General features: G+C 42.1%; 1 protein-coding gene across 1 annotated transcript in view; it reads right to left on the reverse strand.

Annotated features, from left to right (window-relative positions):
• The window catches only part of dgcr2 (DiGeorge syndrome critical region gene 2), a 118,617-nt gene extending 96,700 nt beyond the window's left edge, over positions 1 to 21,917 (reverse strand). The window contains exons 1-3 of the mRNA XM_063040930.1: positions 21,711 to 21,917; positions 14,868 to 14,900; positions 14,108 to 14,230 (exon numbers count right to left, since the gene is read on the reverse strand). Coding sequence (XP_062897000.1) covers positions 14,108 to 14,230; positions 14,868 to 14,900; positions 21,711 to 21,780 — 226 coding nt within the window. The 5' untranslated portion in view covers positions 21,781 to 21,917. The remainder of the gene's footprint in view (positions 1 to 14,107; positions 14,231 to 14,867; positions 14,901 to 21,710) is intronic.
• Between the last annotated feature and the right edge of the window lie 1,294 nt (positions 21,918 to 23,211).

Here is a 23,211-nt window from a genome sequence, read left to right on the forward strand (position 1 = left end):
ATAGGAAGAGGCGCAGTCAAGGTAGGTTAGTGAGTGGGGGGAAATTTGACAAATGGATAATTCGGGAAAATGCAAAACTGTCCAACTAGGCAAGATGAAAAATTATCTAAATGATGAAAGATTGAGGAGTTCTGAGATATATAGGTAGCTTGGTGTCCAAGTGCAGTATTTGCAAAAGCTTACATACAAGTGCATTACGTAATAATCTAACATATATTATCATTTATTGCTACGGAATTTGGATACAAAAGTAGAACATTATGTCAACCATGTCTTCAGCACTGTGTGTACTATTGATCACACAATTTAAAGGTCAGTGTTAAAATGTTGGGACCAAATTAATAGTTCACTCAGCTTAAAGGTTTACTCTACCATTACCTGGTATCTCATGAGGAAGCCTGAGGATTGAAATTGCTAGAGTTTAGAACGTTGAAGGCTGAGGAGTCTTGACGGGGTGGATATGGAGAGGAAGTTTCCTGTTCTGTAATCTAATAGGCTTTTTAAATAGAAGTGTTCACTTTCCAGAGATGAGCTGAATTTTTTCTCCCAGCAGATTAAAAATCCTTGGAATTCTCTTCCTCAAAAAGGTGGTGGAAGCAAAGTGATAATAAGACAGAAGATGGAAGATTCTTGATAAGCAAAGGAGTAAAGGATTATCAGATAGAAACAAGAATGTGAGGTTGAAGTTACAATTTGATCAGCCATGATCTTACTGGACTTGAGGGGCAGAGAATTCTACTTCTGCCCCCAAGTTATGTATTTGTATAGTCTCCTTTTCATCCACCAGCTTCAGTTTTACCAGGGACCTGTGATGCACACCTGGTCAAATATTGTCTGACAAAGGCTATCAACTCTGATATTGCCTATGAGAATTAAATCTTCAACCCAATTTTTGTTTTAAAAAAGGCTGTGATTATATCCAGAGGCCATTAGTCATAACCAAAATCAAACTCATGTCATTAAGTGGGATAAGAGAAAATAGCACTGCCAAAGACACCCTCCATCACTTTGCTAACGATCGAGGATAAACTGATTGGATGGTTACTGGCTAGACTTGGACCTAATATACCTGGGCAATTTTTTTTTTACAATATTAGAATGTAACTGTTGTTTCTGAACTGGAACAGTTTGTCTGGAAGAGCAGCTAGTTTTGAAATGCATTATGTCAGAATGACAGCTAGGATGTTGTTTCATGCCGAAACTTTTGCCGTACCCACTGGTCCGAACCATTTCTACATATTGCATGCAGTGGATTAAGTTTGGTTTCTGTGATATATTGACCCTGGCCGGGAAAATCCAATGAATCTCAGCATTTCCAGTTGAATGGTCTACAAATGGCTGGAGACTGCAGTCCACAACAAAAAGGTATAGAACATAGAATATTACAGTACAGCACAGGCTCTTCGGTCACAATATTGTGCCAACCTTTTAACTTACCCTAAAATTGTACCCACCCTACCTTGGTTGTACTTTTAGATGACATGCCAAATCTATGTAAACTTTATGTAAGCAGAGGCACCACTATGCCTTCTTTGTGATGGCCTTACATGCTGATCCCAGGACAGATCCTCTGGTACAATAGCACTAAGGAACTCCATCTTCGATCCCCTAATGAGGCCTGGCTCATGGAGCTTCAGCTTCTTCCTCCTGTAATCAACTCTTTGATTTTGCTAATGCTGAGTGAGAGATTGTTGTTGTTGCACCATTCAACCAAATTTTCAGTCTCCCTCCTATATGCTGATTTGTCACCCCCTTTTCACATGTAGATTGGCAAAGGAAAAGTCAAATAGGTTAACCCCTTGTGTTAGACCTCCACAGGCTGTCTGGCAGCTCCAGCTTTCAGCAGCTGGACAGCTCACTCACAGCTGGTGCAACAAAGCTATTCTCAGTAACAAGACATTAAGGTCATCCAGCCAGAACATTTTGCATCCTTGCCATTCTCTTCTATTGAGAGCTATCTAACTTGCAGCAACATTCATTAATCTGAAAACACTGAATATAAGTTATTGATTTGGTAGTGAATTGGCAGCGATTTAGAAGGAGATACAGTTGCAAGAAAAAGTTTGTGAACCCTTCGCAATTACTGAGTTTTCTGCATTATTACTCAATATATGGTCTGATCTTCATCTAAGTCACAATAATACAAAAACACAATCTGCCTAAACTAATAACACACAGACAATTGTACTTTTCATGTCTTTATTGATCACATTGTTTAATCATTCACAGTCCAGGCTGGAAAAATTATGTGAACCCTTGTATTTAATAACCGGGAGAACCTCCTTTAGTAGCAAAAACCTCCATCAAACATTTCCTGTAGATGTGAACAGATATGAACAATGGTGAGGAGGAATTTTAGGCCATTCTCCATACTAAACTATTGTAGTTCATCAATATTTCTGTGATACCTTGCATGAACAGCCCTCTTCAGGTCATGCCACAGCATCTCCATTGGAGTTAAGGTCTGGACTCTGACTTGGCCATTCTAAAACATAAATTTTCTTCATTATAAACAATTCTGTTTTGATTTACTCGACTTTCAGATCATTGTCTTGTTGCATCATCCAACTTCTATTAAGCTTCAGGTGACAGACTGCTACCCTGACATTCTCCTGTAAAACATCTTGATACAATTTTGAATTTATTGTTCGCTCAATGACTGCAAGATGTCCAGGTCCTGAGGCAGCAAAGCAGCCTCAAACCATGATGTACCTTCCACTATACTTCACAGTTGGGATGAGCTTTTGCTGTTGGTGTGCATTCTGCCAAAAAGTCCAACTTTTTATCTCACCTGTCCACAGAACATTATCCCAGATGCTTTGTGGAACACCAGGTGGTCTTTTGCAAACTTGAGACATTCAATAATGTTTCTTTTTGGAGAGCAGTGGTTTCCTCCATGGTGTCCTTCCATGAACTAAAGTGAAGAGGCAGAGGATGGGGCAGTTGGCACACCAGTAGTGACAGCTTGTAGGGAGATTATGAGGAAGGATAGGCAGATGATAGAGCAAAGAAGCACTCAACCAGATTACAAAGCCTTGGATGACTCAGGCAGGAATGGCTGCTGAGTGTGCTGGGCTTTAGATATTTCTAAAAGGACAGGGAGTGAGCCTAAAGAGGTGGGGGAGTGGCACTGCTAATAAAAGATAGTACCACGCTGCAGAAAAGGAGCAAGTCATGGAGGGATTGTCTACTGAGACATTGTGGGTGGAAGAGAAAAACAGGAAGGCGGCAATAAATCTACTGGGTTTTTTTTTAATATATAGACCGCCCCCCCCCCCCCAACAGTAACAAAGACATTGAGGAGCAGATAGGGAGGCAGATTCTGGAATGGTGCAATAATAATAGGGTTGTTGTGGTGGGTGATTTTAACTTTCCTAATATTGATTGGCATCTCCTTAGAGCAAGGGGTTTAGATGAGATGGAGTTTGTTAGGTGTGTTCAGGATGGTTTACTGACACAATATGTGGATAAGCCAACCAGAGGCTGTACTTGACCCAGTATTGGGAAATGAACCTGGTCAGCTGGCAGATCTCTCGGAGGGAGAGCATCTTGGTGGTAGTGATCACAACTCTATCTCCTTCACCATAGCACTGGTGAGGGACAGGAACAAAAAATGTGGGACATTTAATTGGGGTAGGGGGAAATATGATACTATTAGGCAGGAACTTGGGAACATAAATTGGGAGCAGATGTTCTCAGGGAAATGCACAGCAGAAATGTGGCAAATGTTCAGGGAATATTTGCATGGTGTTCTGCATAGGTATGTTCCATTGAGGCAGGGAAAGGATGGTAGGATAAAAGAACCATGGTATACAAAGGATTTAGAAAATCTAGTTAAGAAGAAAACCTTAAGAAAGGTTCAAGAAACTAGGTACTGTTAGAGCTGTAGAAAATTACAAGGGTGCCAGGAAGGAGCTCAAGAATGAAATCAGGAGAGCTAGAAGGGGCCATAAAAAGGCCTTGGTGAGCAGGATTAAGGAATTCCCCAAACGATTCTACAAGTATATGAAGAGCAAGAGGATGAGCTGTGTGAGAATAGGACCAACCACGAGTGAGGGTGTAAACGTGCGTGGAGTCGGAGGAAATAGCGGGGATACTTAATGAATGCTTTGCTTCAGTATTCACCAGTGAAAAGGACCTTGGCAATTGTGGGGATGACTTAGTGGACTGAAACGCTTGAGTGTATATACATTAAGAAAGGATGTGCTGGAGCTTTTGAAAGGTATCAAGTTAAACAAGTCACTGGGACCGAACGAGATATACCCCAGGCTACTGTGGGAAGCGAGGGATGAGATTGTTGAGCCTCTGGCAATGATCTATGCATCATCAATAGGGATGGGATAAGTACCAGAGGATTGGAAAGTTGTTCCTTTGTTCAAGAAAGGAGGTAGAGATAACCCAGGGTGGGAAAATTGTTGGAGAAGATCCTGAGAGGCAGGATTTATGAGCATTTGGAGGGACATAATCTGATTAGGGATAGTCAGCATGACTTTGTCAAGGACAGGTCATGCCTTTTGAACCCGATTGAATTCTTTGAAGATGCAACAAAACACGTTGATGAAGGTAGAGCAGTGGATGTAGTGTATATGGATTTCAGTAAGGTATCTGATAAGATTCCCCATGCAAGGATCATCCAGAAAGTAATGAGGCATGGGATCCAGGAGACCTTGCTTTGTGGATCCAGAATTGCCTTCACCACATAAGGCAAAGAATGGTTGTGGATGGTTCGTATTTTGCATGGAGGTCCGCAGGGATCTGTTCTGGGACTTTGTGATTTTTATAAATGACCGGGATGAAGTAGTAGAAGGGTGGGTTTGAATGTTTGCTGATGATAAAAAGTTAGGGGTGTTGTGAATGGTCTGGAGGGTTGTCAGAGGTTACAGCGGGACATCAATAGGATATAGAACTGGGCTGAGAAGTCGCAGATGGAGCTGAATCCAGATAAGTGTGAAGTGGGTCATTTTGGTAGGTCAAATTTAAAGACAAAATATAATATTAATGGTAAGACTCTTGGCGGTGTGGAGGATGAGCGAGATTTTAGGGTCTATGTCCGTAGGACACTCAAAGCTGCTGCGCGGGTTGACAGTGTTGTTAAGGCGGCGCATGGTGTATTGGCCTTCATCAACTGTGGGATTGCGTTCAAGAGCTGTGAGCTAATATTACAGCTATATTAGACCTTAGTTGGACCCCACTTGGAGGACTGTGTTCGGTTCTGGTCACCTCATTACAGGAAGGATGTGGATGCTATAGAGAGTACAGAGGAGATTTACAAGGATGTTGCATGGATTGGAGAGCATGCCTTATGAGAATAGGTTGAGTGAACTTGACCTTTTCTCCTTGGAGTGACGGAGGATGAGAGGTGACCTGATAGAGGTGTATAAGATGATGAGAGGCAATGATAGTGTGAATAGCCAGCAGCTTTTTCCCCAGGGCTGAAATGGCTAACACAAGGGGCATAGTTTTAAGATACTTGGAAGTAGGTACAAGTGGGATGTCAGAGGTAAGTTTTTCACACAGAGTGGTGGGTGCTTGGAATGCACTATCAGCGAAGGCAGTAGAGGCTACTCATTAAAACCCAGGAAGGTGGCACAGGAGTCTGAAAACTCACTCCATGATTCAGAAACAAGCTTCCCTACCATCAGATTTCTGAAGGATCCATGAACAATACCTTGTTATTCATCTTTTGCTTTGCACTGTTTATTTATTTTCATTGTTTTATGTTTTTGCACCATCCTATTGCCAGTAAACAAACTTCATGTCATAGATATGTGATAATAAATCTGATTTTCATTATAGAATCCAAGCCTCTGAATTAGTGGTCTGGTAACTTAACCATTGCCCTACCACTACGCCCATGTATACAATTGGATTCCAGTTCTGTTACCCATTGCTCTTCAGTTCAAAGTACAGCAGTCACAAACTTGAAGTTTTCTGATTATTCTCTGGGCCTACCCATGACACTTCAGTGAACTTTAGGACCTGCCATTCGTCTGATCCTGCTTTTTAACTGTTTAGAAAGAATTTTTCTCTGTTACATTGACTAATCTGATCTGGATAACCTTAGACTTGCTTACAGAAATAGAAACCATAGAAAAACTACAGCACAGAAACAGGCCTTTTGACCCTTCTTGGCTGTGCCAAAACATTTCCTGCCGAGTCCCACTGACCTGCACACAGACCATATCCCTCCATACACCTCCCATCCATGTATCTGTCCAATTTATTCTTAAATGTTAAAAAAAAACACATTTACCACCTCGTCTGGCAGCTCATTCCACATTCTCACCACTCTGTGTGAAGCCCCCCCCAATGTTCCCTTTAAACTCCCCCTGCCCTCAGCCTTAACCCATGTCCTCTGGTTTTTTTCTCCCCTTGCCTCAGTGGAAAAAGCCTGCTTGCATTCACTCTATCTATACCCATCATAATTTTATATACCTCTACCAAATCTTCCCTCATTCTTCTACGCTCCAGAGAATAAAGTCCTAACCTATTCAACCTTTCTCTGTAACTGAGTTTCTCAAGTCCCGGCAACATCCTTGTAAACTTTCTCTGCACTCTTTCAACCTTATTTATATCCTTTCTGTAATTTGGTGACCAAAACTGCACACAATACTCCAGACTCGGCCTCACCCTATCTACCTGTGACGCCACTTTCAGGGAATTTTGTATCTGTTTTCCCAGATCCCTCTGTTCTACTGCACTCCTCAGCGCATTACCATTTACCCTGTATGTTCTACCTTGGTTTGTCCTTCCAAAGTGCAATACCTCACACTTGTCTGTATTAAACTCCATCTGCCATTTTTCAGCCCATTTTTCCAGCTGGTCCAAATCACTCTGCAAGCTTTGAAAACCTTCCTCACTATCCACTATACCTCCATTCTTTGTATCATCACCAAATTTGCTGATCCAATTTACCACATTATCATCCAGATCATAGATATAGATGACAAATAACAATGGACCCAGCACCGATCCCTGTGGCACACCACTAGTCACAGGCCTCCACTCTGAGAAGCAATCCTCTAATACCACTCTTTGGCTTCTTCCATTGACCAATGTCTAATCCAATTTACCACCTCTCCACATATACCTAGCGACTGAATTTTCCTAACTAACCTCCCACGCGGGACCTTGTCAAAGGCCTTACTGAAGTCCATGTAGACAACATACACTGCCTTCCCTTCATCCACTTTCCTGGTAACCTCCTTGAAAAACTCCAATAGATTGGTCAAACATGACCTACCATACACAAAGCCATGTTGATTTTCCCTAATAAATCCCTGTCTATCCAAATGCTTGTAGATTCTGTCTCTTAGTACTCCCTCCAATAACTTACCCACTACCGACGTCAAACTTACCGGCCGATAATTTCCCGGATTACTTTTCGATCCTTTTTTAAACAACGGAACAACATGAGCCATTCTCCAATCCTCCGGCACCTCACCCATAGACACTGACATTTTAAATATATCTGCCAGGGCCCCTGCAATTTCAATACTTGTGTCCTTCAAGGTCCGAGGGAATACCCTGTCAGGTCCTGGGGATTTATCCACTTTAATTTGCCTCAAGATAGCAAGCACCTCCTCCTTTTCAATCTGTACAGTTTCCATGATCTCACTACTTGTTTCCCTTAATTCAACAGATTTCATGCCAGTTTCCTTGGTAAATACAGACGCAAAAAAAACATTTAAGATCTCCTCCATTTCTTTTGGTTCCGCATATAACCAACCACTCTGATCTTCAAGAGGACCAATTTTATCCCTTACAATCCTTTTCCTCTTAATATACCTGTAAAAGCTCTCTGGATTATCCTTCACTTTGACTGTCAAGGCAACCTCATGTCTTCTTTTAGCCTTCCTGATTTCCTTAAGTATTTTCTTGCACTTTCTATACTCCTCAAGCACCTTCTCTACTCCATTTCCTGTACATGTCATACAACTCTCTCTTCTTCTTTATCAGACTTGCAATATCCCTTGAGAACCAAGGTTCCTTATTCCTATTCACTTTGCCTTTAATCCTGACAGGAACATACAAGCTCTGCACTCTCAAAATTTCTCCTTTGAAGGCTTCCCACTTAACGATCACATCCTTGCCAGAGAACAACCTGCCCCAATCCACGCTTTTTAGATCCTTTCTCATTTCTTCAAATTTGGTCTTCTTCCAGTTTAGAATCTCAACCCTAGGACCAGATCTATCTTTATCCATGATCAAGCTGAAACTAATGGTGTTATGATCACTGGAACCAAAGTGTTCCCCTACACACACTTCCGTCACTTGTCCTAACTCGTTTCCCAATAGGAGATCTAATATTGCATCCTCTCTATTTGGTACCTCTATATATTAATTTAGAAAACTTTCCTGAACACATTTTACAAACTCTAACCCATCTAGACCCCCAACAGTATGGGAGTCCTAATCAATATGTGGAAAATTAAAATCCCCTCCCACTACAACTTTGTTTCCTGCAGTTGCCTGCTATCTCTCTGAAGATTTGCTCCTCCAATTCTCACTGACTATTGTCCTATAATACAACCCCACTAATGTGGCCATACCTTTCCTGTTTCTCAGCTCCACCCATAAGGACTCAGCAGACAAGCCCTCTAATCTGTCCTGCCTGAGCACTGCTGTGACATTTTCCCTGACAAGCAATGCTACCCGCCCCCCCACCTTTCATTCCTCTGCCTCTATCACATCTGAAACATCAAAACGCTGGAATATTAAGCTGCCAGTCCTGCCCCTCCTGTAGCCAAGTTTCACTAATTGCTATAACGTCATAATTACATGTGTCAATCCATGCCCTCAACTCGTCTGCCTTCCCCGCAATACTCCTAGCATTTAAATATATACACCTCAGAAGATTTTTACCACCACTCACAACCTTTCTATTTGTGGCTTTGCTTGAACTTTTAACATCATTTATTTTCACCCCAGCCCCACTGTCAGCTCTGGCACTCTGGTTCCCATCCCTCTGCAAATCTAGTTTAAAGCCTCCCCAATAGCACTAACAAACCTCCCTGAAAGAATATTGGTCCCCCTGTAGTTTAAGTGTAACCCGTCTCTCTTGTACAAGTCCCACCTGCACCAGAAGAGGTCTCAATGATCCTGAAATCTGAAACCCTGCCCCCTACACCAGTTCCTCAGCCACTTGTTCATCCTCCAGAGCATCCTATTCTTACCCTCACTGGCACGTGGCACAGGTAGCAATCTTGAGATTACCACCCTCGAGGTCCTGCTTTTCAACTTCCTACCAAGCTCTCTATACTCACTCTCCAGGACCTCCTCACTCTTCCTTGCTATGTCATTGGTACCAATGTGCACCACGACATCTGGCTGATCACCCTCCCACTTCAGAATGTCATGCAAGTGATCAGAGACATCCTTGACTCTGGCACCCAGGAGGCAACAAACCATCCTGGACTCTCTGTCACGACCACAGAACCTCCTATCTCTACCTCTAACAATCGAGTCCCCGATCACTACCGCTCTCCTCTTTTTCCATCCTCCCTTTTGCACTGCAGAACCATTCAGTGCCAGAGATCTGGCTGCTGCAGCATGTCCCAGGTAAGTCATCCGCCCCCCCCCCCCCAACAGTATCCAATGCAGTATAGTTGTTGTTGAGGGGAATAGCCACAAGGGAACCCTGCTCTGCCTGCCTTTTCCCTTTCCCTCACCTGACAGTGACCCAATTTCCTGTGCTCTGCTCCTCTGGCATAACTACCTCCCTGTAGCTACTATCATTCTCCTCATTCTCCCGAATGATCCGGAGGTCATCCAGCTCCTGCTCCAGTTCCCTAACGCGGTCTGTTAGGAGTTGCAGCTGGATGCACTTCTTGCAGGTGTCATTGTCAGGGACACTGAAGGGCTCCCTGACTTCCCACATCCTGCAAGAGGAGCATTCCAACATCCTGTCTGGCATTCTCTCTACTCTAAACAAACTGGACAAGAAACTTACTGGAACCAACCCTGGCCTCTGCCTGTTCTCGCCGAAGCCTGTTGAGCCAAAGCCATCCCTCTCTGCTCCCTCTCACTCCGCTGCCCACTGTATATGGTGGTCTCTTTTTAAACCTTGGCATGCTACGTCACGCGCCTGCGCAGTGCAGACCCTTCTCCCCGAGCAGTGTTTGTGTGTGTGTGTGTATATATATATAAAAAAGACTTTTTGTACCCAATTTCTTCACTCCCTTCTTCTCAGCTGCTTGCTTCGACTGAAACAAGAACGATTGAAAATTCCTCTTTTTAAACCTTGGCGCGCTACGTCATGCACCTGCGCAGTGCAGACCCTTCTCCCCGAGCAGTATTTATATATTAAAAAAAACTTTTTGTACTGATTTTTTCTCTCCCTTCTTCTCAGCTGCTTGCTTCAACTGAAATATATTAATTTCCATTTGCTAGCTTTAATTTTCAAAGTTCGAAAGTTCAAAATAAATTTTATTATCAAAGTACATACATGTCACCATATGCATTTTCTTGTGGGCATACTCAACAAATCCACAGAATAGTAACTATAACTGAATCAATGAAAGACCAACCAACTACGGTGTTCAACCAGAGTATAGAAGACAACAAACTATGCAAAAGTAAATAAACAGCAATAAAAAAGAACATGAGATAAAGAGTACTTGAAAATGAGTCCATTGGCTGTGGGAATATTTCAGCGATGGGGCGAGTGAAGTTATCCCCTTTTGTTCAAGAGCCTGATGGTGAAGGGATTGTAACTGTTCCTGAAACTAGTGATGACTTTTGTACAGGCAAAATTGTGCCGGTGATCATCGGTGATGCTCAGTGGGCTGCAGAAATTTGCTCCAAAAATTCTTGTAGAAATTTGCTTTTTTTATTTAAAATGATGTTCTACTTTCACTGCCTACAATGTCATCCCTTATCAGCAAACTGGGACACTACTCTCTTCCACTATGTAGTACATAGGGATGTAGGAAATTTATAAATAGGTCAAATATTTGTGGCTCCACTGCAGATTCCTAAAGGCAATGCCACTTACACTTCCTGCCATTAACCCTCGCACCTATCTCCTTCTCAATCTCTGCTAATTCTCTACCAAATCAATAATTTTCTTTCAATTACACATGCTTCAACAGTATATTAGCAAGTGTTTTCCTATATATAGAGCAGGGCCAGTTGTCAAACTGGTTAAAAATAGAACAAGGGAACAAGGAATCCTGGCTTTATAAATAGAGGCACGGAGTAGATCATCAACAAAATCACTAAGAACTTTAACAGAACACTGGTTTTTGTTCAGAGCAGAACAAGGCACAGCCATTTTGCTGATTAAGCAACAATGCAAAAGCTTGAAAGGATTTGAGAAAGACTGGGCTAAAAAATTTGGGGCTGTCCTCCCTGGAGCAGAGGTGATTGCATGGGAACTGGATAGTTGTTTACAACCATGAAACTGTGAAATATTTATAAACAGAATAGATTGAGGGAAATTGTTTTCAATGGCAGAGGGGTCACAGAACAAAGATGATCACATGCTAAAGGTTGAAGAATAAACAATAATGAAAAGGAACAAGAGACATTTTAAAATCTCCACAACCAGAACATTATGTTTCCTCTCCGTCTATTGAGCAGCCTCTAGCTCCAAAGTGGCACAGCAACCTTTCTCCAAAACTTTTATCGAAGGGCACGTACACTAGATGTCAGGAGCAATTCTTCTGCATCAGAGTCTACTAATCACTCACACCAACTCTGATTTGATGTTGCTCCAGTCCGAGGAGTGGCCTCGTCGGGAGGAAACGATCAGGAGACCCCTCCCATTCCCCTTTTTGGGAGAGGCTACAGTTCAGATTCCAGTTCAATGATTTACAGATGAAGAGACTAAAGACACAGATGTTAACTGCTGACAGGATCACCCAGGACAGATTAGCTTTCACATTCCAGAGTACAAATACAGAAATCTGCTCTATGATTTGTACAGCCTTCTGGTCTGTTAAATTCAAAACACACCAATTTGCATGAACTAAATCATTGTACAAAATTTCAAACAGTTTTTAGTTTACAGGAACTTCATCAAGGACTCAAGACAAAAGGCAGCCCTTCTTTCCACTCTCTAGCAAACCTACTCAATTCAAGAAGCACCTCTTTTAAGTTCTTTGATCTTAGCCATCAATGCAGAATCAAAATCAGGCTTATTATCACTGACATATCGTGAAATTTGCTGTGTGAAACTTGTTTTCAGTGCAAGATGTGAACATTGTGATAAGTTACAAATAAACAGTGCAAATGAGGAATAATGATGGTGAAGTTGTTCCTAAAATGCTGATTGTGGGCCTTCAAACTCCTGTACCCCACCGTCAATGGTGGTAATGAAAAGATGCTATGTCTCTGGATGGATGAGACACCACCACTTGAAATTGCCATCAATGGAGGGAGAGTTGTCCATGTGATGGAACAGTCCGAGTCGACAACCCTCTGCAGCTTCTTTTGATGTTGTGCATTGGAGCTTTCAAACCAGGCAGTGATGCAGACTTTCAAACCAGGCAGTGATGCAGACAGTCAGATTGCTCTACACAGTACATTGTAGAAGGTTAAGAATCTTTGGTGAGATACTAAATTTCCTCAAATTCCTAATGGAGTATAGCCACCGATGTGCCTTCTTTGTAATTGTAGTCATGTCTCAGGACCAGGATAAATTATTTATATACACACATTCTTTTTCTCTCTCTCCTTTTTCTCCCTCTGTCCCTCTCACTATACCCCTTGCCCATCCTCTGGCTTTCCCCCCTCCCCCTTTTCTTTCTCCCTCGACCTCCTGTCCCATGATCCTCTCATATCCCTTTTGCCAATCAACTGTCCAGCTCTTGGCTCCATCCCTCCCCCTCCTGTCTTCTATCATTTCGGATCTCCCCCTCCCCCTCCCACTTTCAAATCTCTAACTAGCTCTTCTTTCACTTAGTCCTGACAAAGGGTCTCGGCCCGAAACGTTGACTGCACCTCTTCCTAGAGATGCTGCCTGGCCTGCTGCATTCACCAGCAACTTTATGTGTGTTGCTTGAAATTCCAGCATCTGCAGATTTCCTCATGTAAATCCTCTGAGATATCTATGCCCAGAAAATTGAATCTGCTCACCCTTTCTACCATTAACCCTTTTATGAGGACTAGTACATCTTCTCCCACTTGCCCTTCCTTAAGTCCACAATCATTTTTTTGGGTTTGCTGACACCGGGTAAGGTTGTTGTTGTGATACTAGCTGTTCTATCTCACTCCTGTCCACCACCTTGTTACCGTCTGAGATTCTGCCAAGACACTGCTGTCCTCGACAAATGTACAGATGGCATTTGAGCTGTGCCTAGCCACACAGCATTAGTATAGAAAGAGTAGAGCAGTGGGCTAAGCACACATCCTTGAGGTATGGCTGTGTTGACTGTCAGATGAGATGTTGTTACTGATCTGCATTGACTGCAATTTCCCCATAACCAGGTTGAGGATCCAGTTCCAGAGGGAGATACAGAGGCTCAGGTTGAGAAACTTGTTGATTAGTACTGAGGAAACGACGGTGATGAATGCCGAGCTGTAACAGATAACAGCATCCCGGCCAATGCACTGCTGTTGTCCACATACACTCCCCCCCCGCACCCCCCCCCACCAGCCAACACACTGCCATTGTTCATGTGCCCCTGCCCCCCAGCCAACGCACTGCCGTTGTCCACGTGCACCCCCAGCCAACACTGCCCTTGTCCATGTGACCCCCCCCCACCCCCCGGCCAACGCACTGCCATTGTCCACGTGCCCCTGACATCAATCAAAGCCAAGTGGAGACCCAGTAAGTTTGCATCCACTGTAGACCTGTTGTGTTCAAGCAGGAGTTAATTTTAACCATGACCAACCTTCGATAGCACTTCGTCACATCACAGAACAATGCCAGTGCCACAATACTCACCATTTTATAGACACTAATCTGTATGTTTCTATACACACTGATACAAAATCTTTATTTTAAGTTGTACCAGAGAAGGAAATGAAGTGAGATACCTTGCTTAAGAGTCCTGGGTTTTATATTTACTTTCATGTGCATTGATGTCACAAATATAACCAAACCCAAAAAAAAACATATTTGAGATCACATCACAGACTGAATCCCAGTTTAATCCTTTACCTGGACAATCGAGTTCATCACTACCATCTTCACAGGTCTGCCAGCCATCGCAGTACCAGCTCTGAGGAATACACTGAATAGTTCCAGTCTTACAAGCAAATTCTCCAGTGGTACAGCGCAGCTCTGTGAAAAGAAACGAGCAATGTTACCACATCAGCAGCTTGTCCAAATGCCGTTTCTACAGTACGTCCTATTTTAAAACAGCATGCTATCAGAGGTTTCCCTCCACAACTGGTGTTGAAATAGGAAGAACTGCAGTGAAAATCCCAACATCTCTCTGTAGACCAGTCAGAAACAGAATTGAAATGTAAATGTGATGATGATGGATCTGCCAATAGTTGAGGGAAAAGAATCATTCTTGCATTCAAATCCCTAATGAGTGTATTCTTACGGCAATCCAGTTCACCATTTTCCACTTTAACTTCACCAAAGCCCAACCCCTTCACAGAAGTGAGTCTGCATCACTGGCCACGGATATACCATAGGCTTATGGAGACCTTACAAAGAACATAAAACCTCTCCAAATACAAACCCATTAATCGCCATCAGACACAGAAAGTTAACCACAATCTGACAACTTGAGTCATAAAACAGTGTTGCTAGTACTGAAAGAATTATATCTAAAAAAACATTTATTCTGACTCCTGACACATGCTGATAGGTCCATTTGTTTTATTTTGTATTCAATGATAAATACAGTCATTACATAATATCATACTTTAACAAATGTGCTATACTTCATATTTTTATAAACTCTTACCTGACAGAAGTCTTGCCAGACCAAGGCGTGGACCTGTAAAAAACAGAATGAGCAGGTTAGGAATGGTTTACCACAACCATAGATAATCCTATACATTACGACACATTCCCCAGACCAAGGGTTTTATGTTGGACTCTACCCCTAGAACAATGCCACATTTTTTTCTACATTGAATGCCTCTTTACCAACAGCCTAAATATTCTAGGCACAGTTGAGAAAGATCTCGAAGTCCCATATTGGGACTCAAGATTAGAAGAGTCCCTTAAGTGAAGACAAAACACAAAGGAAACACTGTTATGAGGGAGGAAAGATCAATCCACATAGATTGCTCCAAGATGCAGAGAACCATGTCATCACCATGGGAACACAGAAACAAGCCATGTATAGTTTTGGCTCCAACAGGATCAATATGTTGTATGTTAACTTATGAATTGTCAGGAGTATAGCTAGAAGATTAAGTAAGTTGTTTACTGCTTGAAATTATCCACATAATAATGGTTAAGATATTGTAGGTTTTGGGAAGGCAATAAAAAAATAACAAAGGGATGTTGAGACAGCATTCTTCAATATACAAGCTTCAGCAGTTAAGCTTCAGTAGAGCTTTAAAAGCAGACATGTACCACTGACAATCTCTGGAGGAAAAATAAATATGACATTAACTAGGATGCTTTTAAGGCAAGTGAGTTTGTGTTGGACAGATAGAACAGTTTGCATCATTTTGGTCAGAACTAAAATATTATTTTATTTGGAGATACGGCACAATAACAGGCCCTTCCAGCTCAACAAGCCTGTACCGCTCAATTACACCCAAGTGATCAATTAACCTACTAACCCATATGTCTTTGAAATGAGGTTGGAAACCCATGCAGAGAACATGCAAATTCCTTACAGACAGCAGCAGGAAATAATCCTGGGTCACCGGCACTGTAAAAGTCTGATGCTAACCACTATGCTGCCATACCACCCCTTACCTGAACACCCTGACCTCTAAACACCACCCAACTAAAGCTAGAGATTAACAAGGATCGCATTCACAAAAGAGAAGCTGGTTGGCGTAACTGATTGAAGCAAGGAAACGTCCGGATAAGGAATATTGGCCAAACCACTAGCATCTGCCCAATGGATAAAAAGCAGTCAACCGAGAACCGAGATAAATCCTTTATGCATCTTCTCTTAAAACTGCGATCAGTAGAGATGAAGAGAAGACAAGAGGAGAAAACAACCATAGAGACCACAGCTAATGAAACACCTCACTGTTCTGCCAACCTTGACAGATCTGTTAGGTAACCAGACATCTTTTTCAAATGTTATAGTACAATAATTAAAGAGCTTTCTTCAAATGGAAACCAATAAAACAGCACTGTACCTCGATTCTATGAGTAACCTGCGATCTTAGAGAAGTTAAAATCTTATAGCCAGCAGTCAGTCAAGTTTCTACTTGCTGACATCCATATTATTTTGGATTATACAAAAACACTACAGTTACCATGTCAAGCAGGGTTCCTAACTAACCGGCTGAGACTCACTCCCACACTTTGCCACACACTAGAGGTCATTACTACTAAAATGATAAATAGTTTGACTAGTGAATACATAGTATTACGTAAAGGAGCAGAGCTAAGAATCCTGGTCTAACCTTTGACATTTGCAGAGCCACCCTGATTCAATAAAACATTAACTGGTCTGGGAATTGGCCTCAAATACACAAACTCAGTGGTCCAAAGAGCTGTCTCAGCTTTGAAATACTGCATGGGCTGCAACATGCTCTCCCTTTGCTCACAGCTTGCTAGAATAACAAGGTACCAATAACAAGGTACTTGTTGCAGGTCACTGAATTATTGACTTTGGGATGGGACAAGAGCAAGCCAGTCTGAGCAGAATGCAGCCCAATAACTCAACAGCATCCACAGTTCCAAGGTACAGAATTCGATCATTTTACAGACATCAAGGGAATTTTTCCTCACATCTCAAGCATGCATCCCCTCCAAAGAATGACCCCCATTCAAGATTCTACCATAGGAAATGTTGAGCCACTTAGAATTGCATGCTTTGATAAGACTATTCTCATTCTTCTAAACTTGGGCCGGCAGACACAATTTACTCAGTCAATACTTGCATTACTGAATAAACCTAGTAAACATTTTTCCACTTTTATACTCAGCCCTTTTGTAATGGAGCCAATATATACTTATCTTATAAACTTGTTGAAACTGCATACCAATGGTTTCTTATGCAAGAACACCCAGATTTCCTGAATACCAGTACTCTAGTCTTGTACTGTTGAAGTAATAAACACATTTTTCTCTTTTATTTCAGATCTCTATCCAAACAGATTTTACTTCCATGTTTTGAGCCAAGATAATTTCTCACACTATCTGGTTACTATCTGAGCTATCTCACCAATTGTTTTCAATTTTGATTATCCTTCAAAAAGACCCCTGAAATACTGTTCCCAGCCTTGGCTAGTTTGTAATCATATCTGCCTAATGTCATGAAAACATTTCCATTTTTCTCTGTGAACGAACTGTTATGGATGCTTTGTGCACTTAAGATTAATAGCCTTTAATTATCACATCAACTTTCCTTTTGGAATCTATGACATAATAAAATTGCAGTGGCAGATAAATCACAGAAATATACCACACAGAAACAGCCCCTTGAAGTAGATTCGTCCAGTCATGTCAATCAAGTTGCCAGTTGAGCTAGTTACATTTGCCTACATTTGGCCCATATCCCTTTAAACCTTTCCTTTCCACTAACCTATGCAATCTCTTCTAAACTCCCTCTAACACTTCCTCTGGCAAGTTGTTCCTTATATCAAGCATATTGTGTGAAATATTTGCCCCTCAGGTCCCCTTTAAACTTTTCCCATCGCATCTTAAACTTCTTCTCCTACCCTGGGGGTAAAAATCTTGACTGTCTATCTTATCCACGACTCCTGATTTTATAAACCTCTAAGGTCATCCCTCGGGCATGAAGGGATACAGGGAGATGGCAGGAAATTGGGGCTGAGAGGAAAACTAGATCAGCAATGACAAAATGGGGGAGCAGACTCAATGGGCCAAATGGCCTAATTCTGCTCCTATATCTTGTGGCCTTATACCCCTCTGCTCCAAGGAAAACAACCCTAGTGTCTGATCTCTCTTTATAATGCGTACCTTCCAGCCCTAGGATCATCCTTGTGAAATTTTTTCTGTATACTCGAGCACAATCACATCCTTTAGTATGGACCAGTATACTAGGTGCGGTCTCACCAATGTCCTATACAACAGTAATATGACTTTCCAACTCTCAAACTCAATGCCCCATCTAAGGAAGACAAGTATGCCATATGTCTTCTTCATCACTTACGTACTTGTACCCCGAGGTCTCTGTTTTACAAGATGCTCCAGAGCTCTGTCATTTATTGTGCAAAACTTCCCAAAATGTTTTATTTCACATCTGCCATTCCTTGGCCTGTTTTCTCATCTAAGTTCTGTGGCAACTTTAGACAACCTTTTTCATTGTCCTACCACACCACCTATGTTCCCTCTAACGTTTTTCGACCAGTGCACAAAGGAAACTAATGTGCACACAAAAGGCTAATTACCTAAAATAATGTAGTAATTAATAATTATGCTTATTGAAAATAACCTTTTAGCTAAATGTTTCTGTTAACTAGTTAGTCGGTTTTTCAAATACCACAATGCATGTCACTAATTTACGTCACCTCACCTTTCCTGTTCCTGTTTGTACAGCTGCATCACAACGGCAGCCATCTTTGACGGACAGTGTTCATATTGTAAAGTTTACAAAGATCTGTTTCAAATCCTGCAGATAGCTTACTAAGTTTTTATTGGAAAAGATCGGTCAAGTGAACCTGTGGCTAAATACTGTCACAAGAAATTGAAAAACATCACATACAAAGTAGCTTTACAGGTTTTAAGTGATGTCTTTGATGAACTGGCTGCACAGTGCAAGAATCTGAAAAAGAGTGGCCTGACACCGATTGATTCACTTCATTTTGTGTGAGGCAAAATTAACAAGAAAGCAGTATCTGGGATTCAATGTTTCGTGGAGTGACAAAGTTAAAGTTTTATTAAGCCAACAATGTGAAGAAAACGTCACAGAAGATACAAGTTCACTGTTGACTTTTATAAATAGTCTTTGTGTTCATTTAGAAGATAGGCTTCCTGAAGATGAGGTACAAGAATGGTCAGTTTTTGATTTCTCCGCAATTGCAGATTGTGACTTCACATTTGGCGATGAACAAGTTAATGCCTATGCCCAAAATATCATGATTTTCTAGCTGAAAATACTGTAATAGTTAGACAGTTTAATGATTTCAAACTTTCCATGTAAGAAAAAATTAAATCCAAACTGATTTCAAACTTTGCTCAAATGGTGGCATTTGTACTTCAAAATGAACAGTTTTGCGACCTTGCACAGTTGATGGACATTGGGGGAGCCTTTCTTGTGTCTAGTGCAATGAATCAACTCAAGAACAAGCTGAGACACTGCTTAGGTGAATGTCATTCGGATATGTTAATGAGAATCAAAAGCTATCAATTGGATGGAAATTCTATTAGTCTAGATATTTACAAAGAATGGGTAAATGCCAAAAACAGGAGACAGAAAAAATAACTGAGTGACTTAAGTATGTATGTTATTTTGTTGTTATTCTGTGCAGTTTTAAGTCAAATATTTTGTAAACCTACATAAACTGTGCCATGTGTACATTCAGTATGCACATACTTTTGTCACAGGAAAAAAATTTGCACAACGTAAGATATTTGCGCACAGTGACAACAAAAAATTAGCGGGAACATTGCACACCACCAGTTTTGATGTCAACCACAAACTTACTAATCATGTTGTTTGTCATACCCATGTTAATGATTTGGATGAGAACCAAACTTGCAACCTCATCCAAATCGTTATGCATGACAAGGGTACCCAGCACCAATCACTTGTCACATCACTGGTCACAGGCCTCCAATCTAAAAATCACTTTCACTATCATGCTCGCTCATCCTGCACACCACGTCATCTCAGCTTCCAGACCAACCTACTTGTGGGACCTGGTCAAAAGCCTTGCTAAAAGCCTCGTAGTGTCTGCTGTTCTGCCTGTCAATTCTCATGGGTACCTCTTCCAAAAAAAAATCCAATAAAATTCATGACACACTATTTTCCACTGGTACCAATCGGTCCTTGCCTTTCCAAATGCAGATAGATCATGTCTCTCAGAACCCTCTCCGGGAATAATGTCACCAGTACTTTGGTCCAAGCAGAATTCAAATGAAACTTATCCCAGTGGAACAGCTCCCTCTTTCCCCAGTACTGGTGCTACTGACCCAGTCACTTGCACCAACCTTTGAGCCATTTAACTCCATTGCCATTATGAAAATGGCACAGAATATAACCAGCTCTCCTTCTTAGTTCAGACTATCTCTTTCAGTTGAATCTTTGTTTTACTCGACTGACACCTGAGTTTTGGAAAGTGACTAGAGAGGACAGAATTTGCACATAACAATTGCATTCTAAGTTTAGAGTGCTTTCACAGAAAAAAAGAGGAAGATTTTCCTCTAACAAAGAAAGAGAAAGTCAGCAATGGACAAGGAAGACTTGAGACATTAAGATCACAACTTGTTTAGAGTACAGTAAACTGCACTATCAGATTCTTAAAGAACAGAATTAATAATGGGCAAAATACACAAGGGATACAGTGAAAAACTCACTTTTTTCTAGACAGAATAGTTTTAACCTTCTTGTAGTGCTTGTGGAACATCAATCAGCCAATTCAAAAGGGAATTAGATAAACAAAGGAAAATAATTTGCAGAGTAGGGTAATTCTTTAATTAAAAAAACAAAGAATGAACAAGGGCCATTCTCAGCATTTCAACGTTATGAACAGGTCATAAAAGAGAAAGTGCAACAGTTAGAGCAGATTTTTATCAAATATAACTTGGAGACAAATTTAAATGTTCCACAAATTTCCACTTCAGCTTGAGATAAGTGTTCCTATAACCCTTTGAAATTCATTTTGAAGTTCAAAACAACCCCAAATCTCCCTGCAGTTGCACAATTCCTGGTTGTTTAAAGATTTCAGCTCTTGAATCTAAAGTAACGAGTGACAGCACACTGTTCATTAAACATCTGCCATACCACTGAAACTGCCTGCACCCTTTATAACTTTTTGATTTTCCTTCCCTTCTTTATTCGTTGTCATCTAGAAACCTGAATACTTAACTCTATTTTCCTTCATTTAAATCACTTGGGGGAGGTACCCAGATTCCAAACATACACCATTTGTCAAGTACTGACAATCAGGAAACATTCCATTTATCCATTTGCTGCCACCTAGTTAATGTCACCCATACATTTGTATTTTCGCTGATGATTGTTGTATCGACAGGGATTTATTTGAGGGTGGGGCGAGAGGAACATGACTTATTTATCTGAAAATGTGTATGCGTGGATCCGAGCGGCAAGCCCATTTGCTGTGGCCAGTGTTGTTAAGCTAATGAGGTGAGAGAACAGTCCTTAGTGAGATGCAACACCACATCTACCCCTATCTGAAGAGCATAACGGCAAGGGCCAGTTGTTGTACCGTTCTCTGATCGGTTCCCTAGGTTTGCTAGACAGGTCGGAGAGTATATGACTCAATATTATTCCTCCAGAGCTGCCGTGGTGAAATAATCCGCCTCCCCCCGGCCGCCGGTACAACCAGTTACCCCAGTGCATCGGCTCCAACCTAACCAACGCTTCCACAGGCTGGGAACGGCCTCCCTGCCCGGGAATAAATCCTCAGCGCTCTCCATAGGGTAGGAGGCCAAGCCTGGCCTCGCCCCCCGCCCCCGTTACCTGGCCGCTCTGGCTTCGCCACCACCGCGATCAGCAACAACAGCAGAGCGATGCTGGGTTTGGGCCACATTTATCCACCAGGCATCCTCCAGCCGGCTGCAGCAGCTCCAGCCCCGCCGCACGCACCAGCTCCCGGCCACAGCCTGTAGGAAACACATAAGATGGCGACCGCAGCGCGCCGAGCATTCCGGGAGCGAGCGAAGCAGCTGGACGGAGGGGCGGGGTCTCAAGGCACGGGGCGTGGCTTACAATATGGGGGCGGAACCAGCAGCCGGGGGCCTGCAATCAGGGCTTGAACTCAATTCAGGGGGCGGAACTCAAAAGCAGGAGGTGGGATCTGGCCACGTGGGCGGGGCGCTGCTCGCTCCGAGGGGGTGTGCAAATCTGTATCCAGAAACACCCCCTTCCCTACTCTGGTATCAATACCTGGAAGTTGCCAACTCTTGGCACAAGAATCTTACCACAGTATTATGTTCACAACTCCATCGTTCCCAGTATCGCTCAGGTACACAACTCATGACAGCGTAGCTCTCAGCATTTTCAAGAACTCCAGACCCTACTCCTGCCCGTAACTTAGAGGATCGCAGGAACTGGAAAGTGTGGGGTATGACAGGATTGGGAACCCTTTTTATAGGACCCCCTGCTTCTCCTTCAATTAGCTGTCTCTTACCCCTCTCCCAGCAGCATTACGCCTGGTAACATTGACAACCCTGCAACCCTTCCCCAACTCCAACATGAAGCACTTCTTTCTTAGTCTGGTGATTGAGTTCAAAGCCGCGGGGTATTATTGCAGTTCGATGGTTAGACTGCAATTGGAATATTGTGTTCAGTTCCAGTCGTCTCATTAGTCAGGTTTAATATCACCGGCATATGTCATGAAATTTGTTAACTTTACAGCAGCAGTACGGTGAAATACATGATAAATAAATATACAGAGGAAAAAAACTGAGTTACATTGACCAAATATATGTCTATTAAAATAAGTAGTGCAAAAAACAGAAATTAAAAAAAGTAGTGAAGTAGTGTTCATGAGTTCAATACTCATGTAGAAATCAGATGGCAGAGGAGAAGAAGCTGTTCCTGAATCGCCAAGTGTGTGCCTTCAGGCCTCTGTACTCCTTCCCGACAGTAACAGTGTGAAGTGGGGATGTCCTGGGTGGTGGGGATCCTTAATGATGGATGCCCCCTTCCTAAGGCACTGCTCTTTAAAGATGTCTTGGATACTCTGGAGAATCGTGCCCATGATGGAGCTGACTAATTTTACAAGTTTCTGCAACTTATTTCACTCTTGTGTAGTGGCATCCACCCGCCCCCCAACCATACCAAACAGTGATGCAGCCAGTCAAAATGCTCTCCATGGTAAATTGGTAGAGTTTTCAAGTGTCTTAGTTGACAAACTACATTTCCTCAAACTCCTAATGAAATATAGCTGCTGTCTTGCTCAGCGCATCTGATGATGTAAACATTGAGAACATTTGCAGCAGCAGGTGCATAAAGAAGG

Source organism: Mobula hypostoma, chromosome 2, assembly GCF_963921235.1.
Source record: "Mobula hypostoma chromosome 2, sMobHyp1.1, whole genome shotgun sequence".
NCBI classification, from domain to species: Eukaryota; Metazoa; Chordata; class Chondrichthyes; order Myliobatiformes; family Myliobatidae; genus Mobula; species Mobula hypostoma.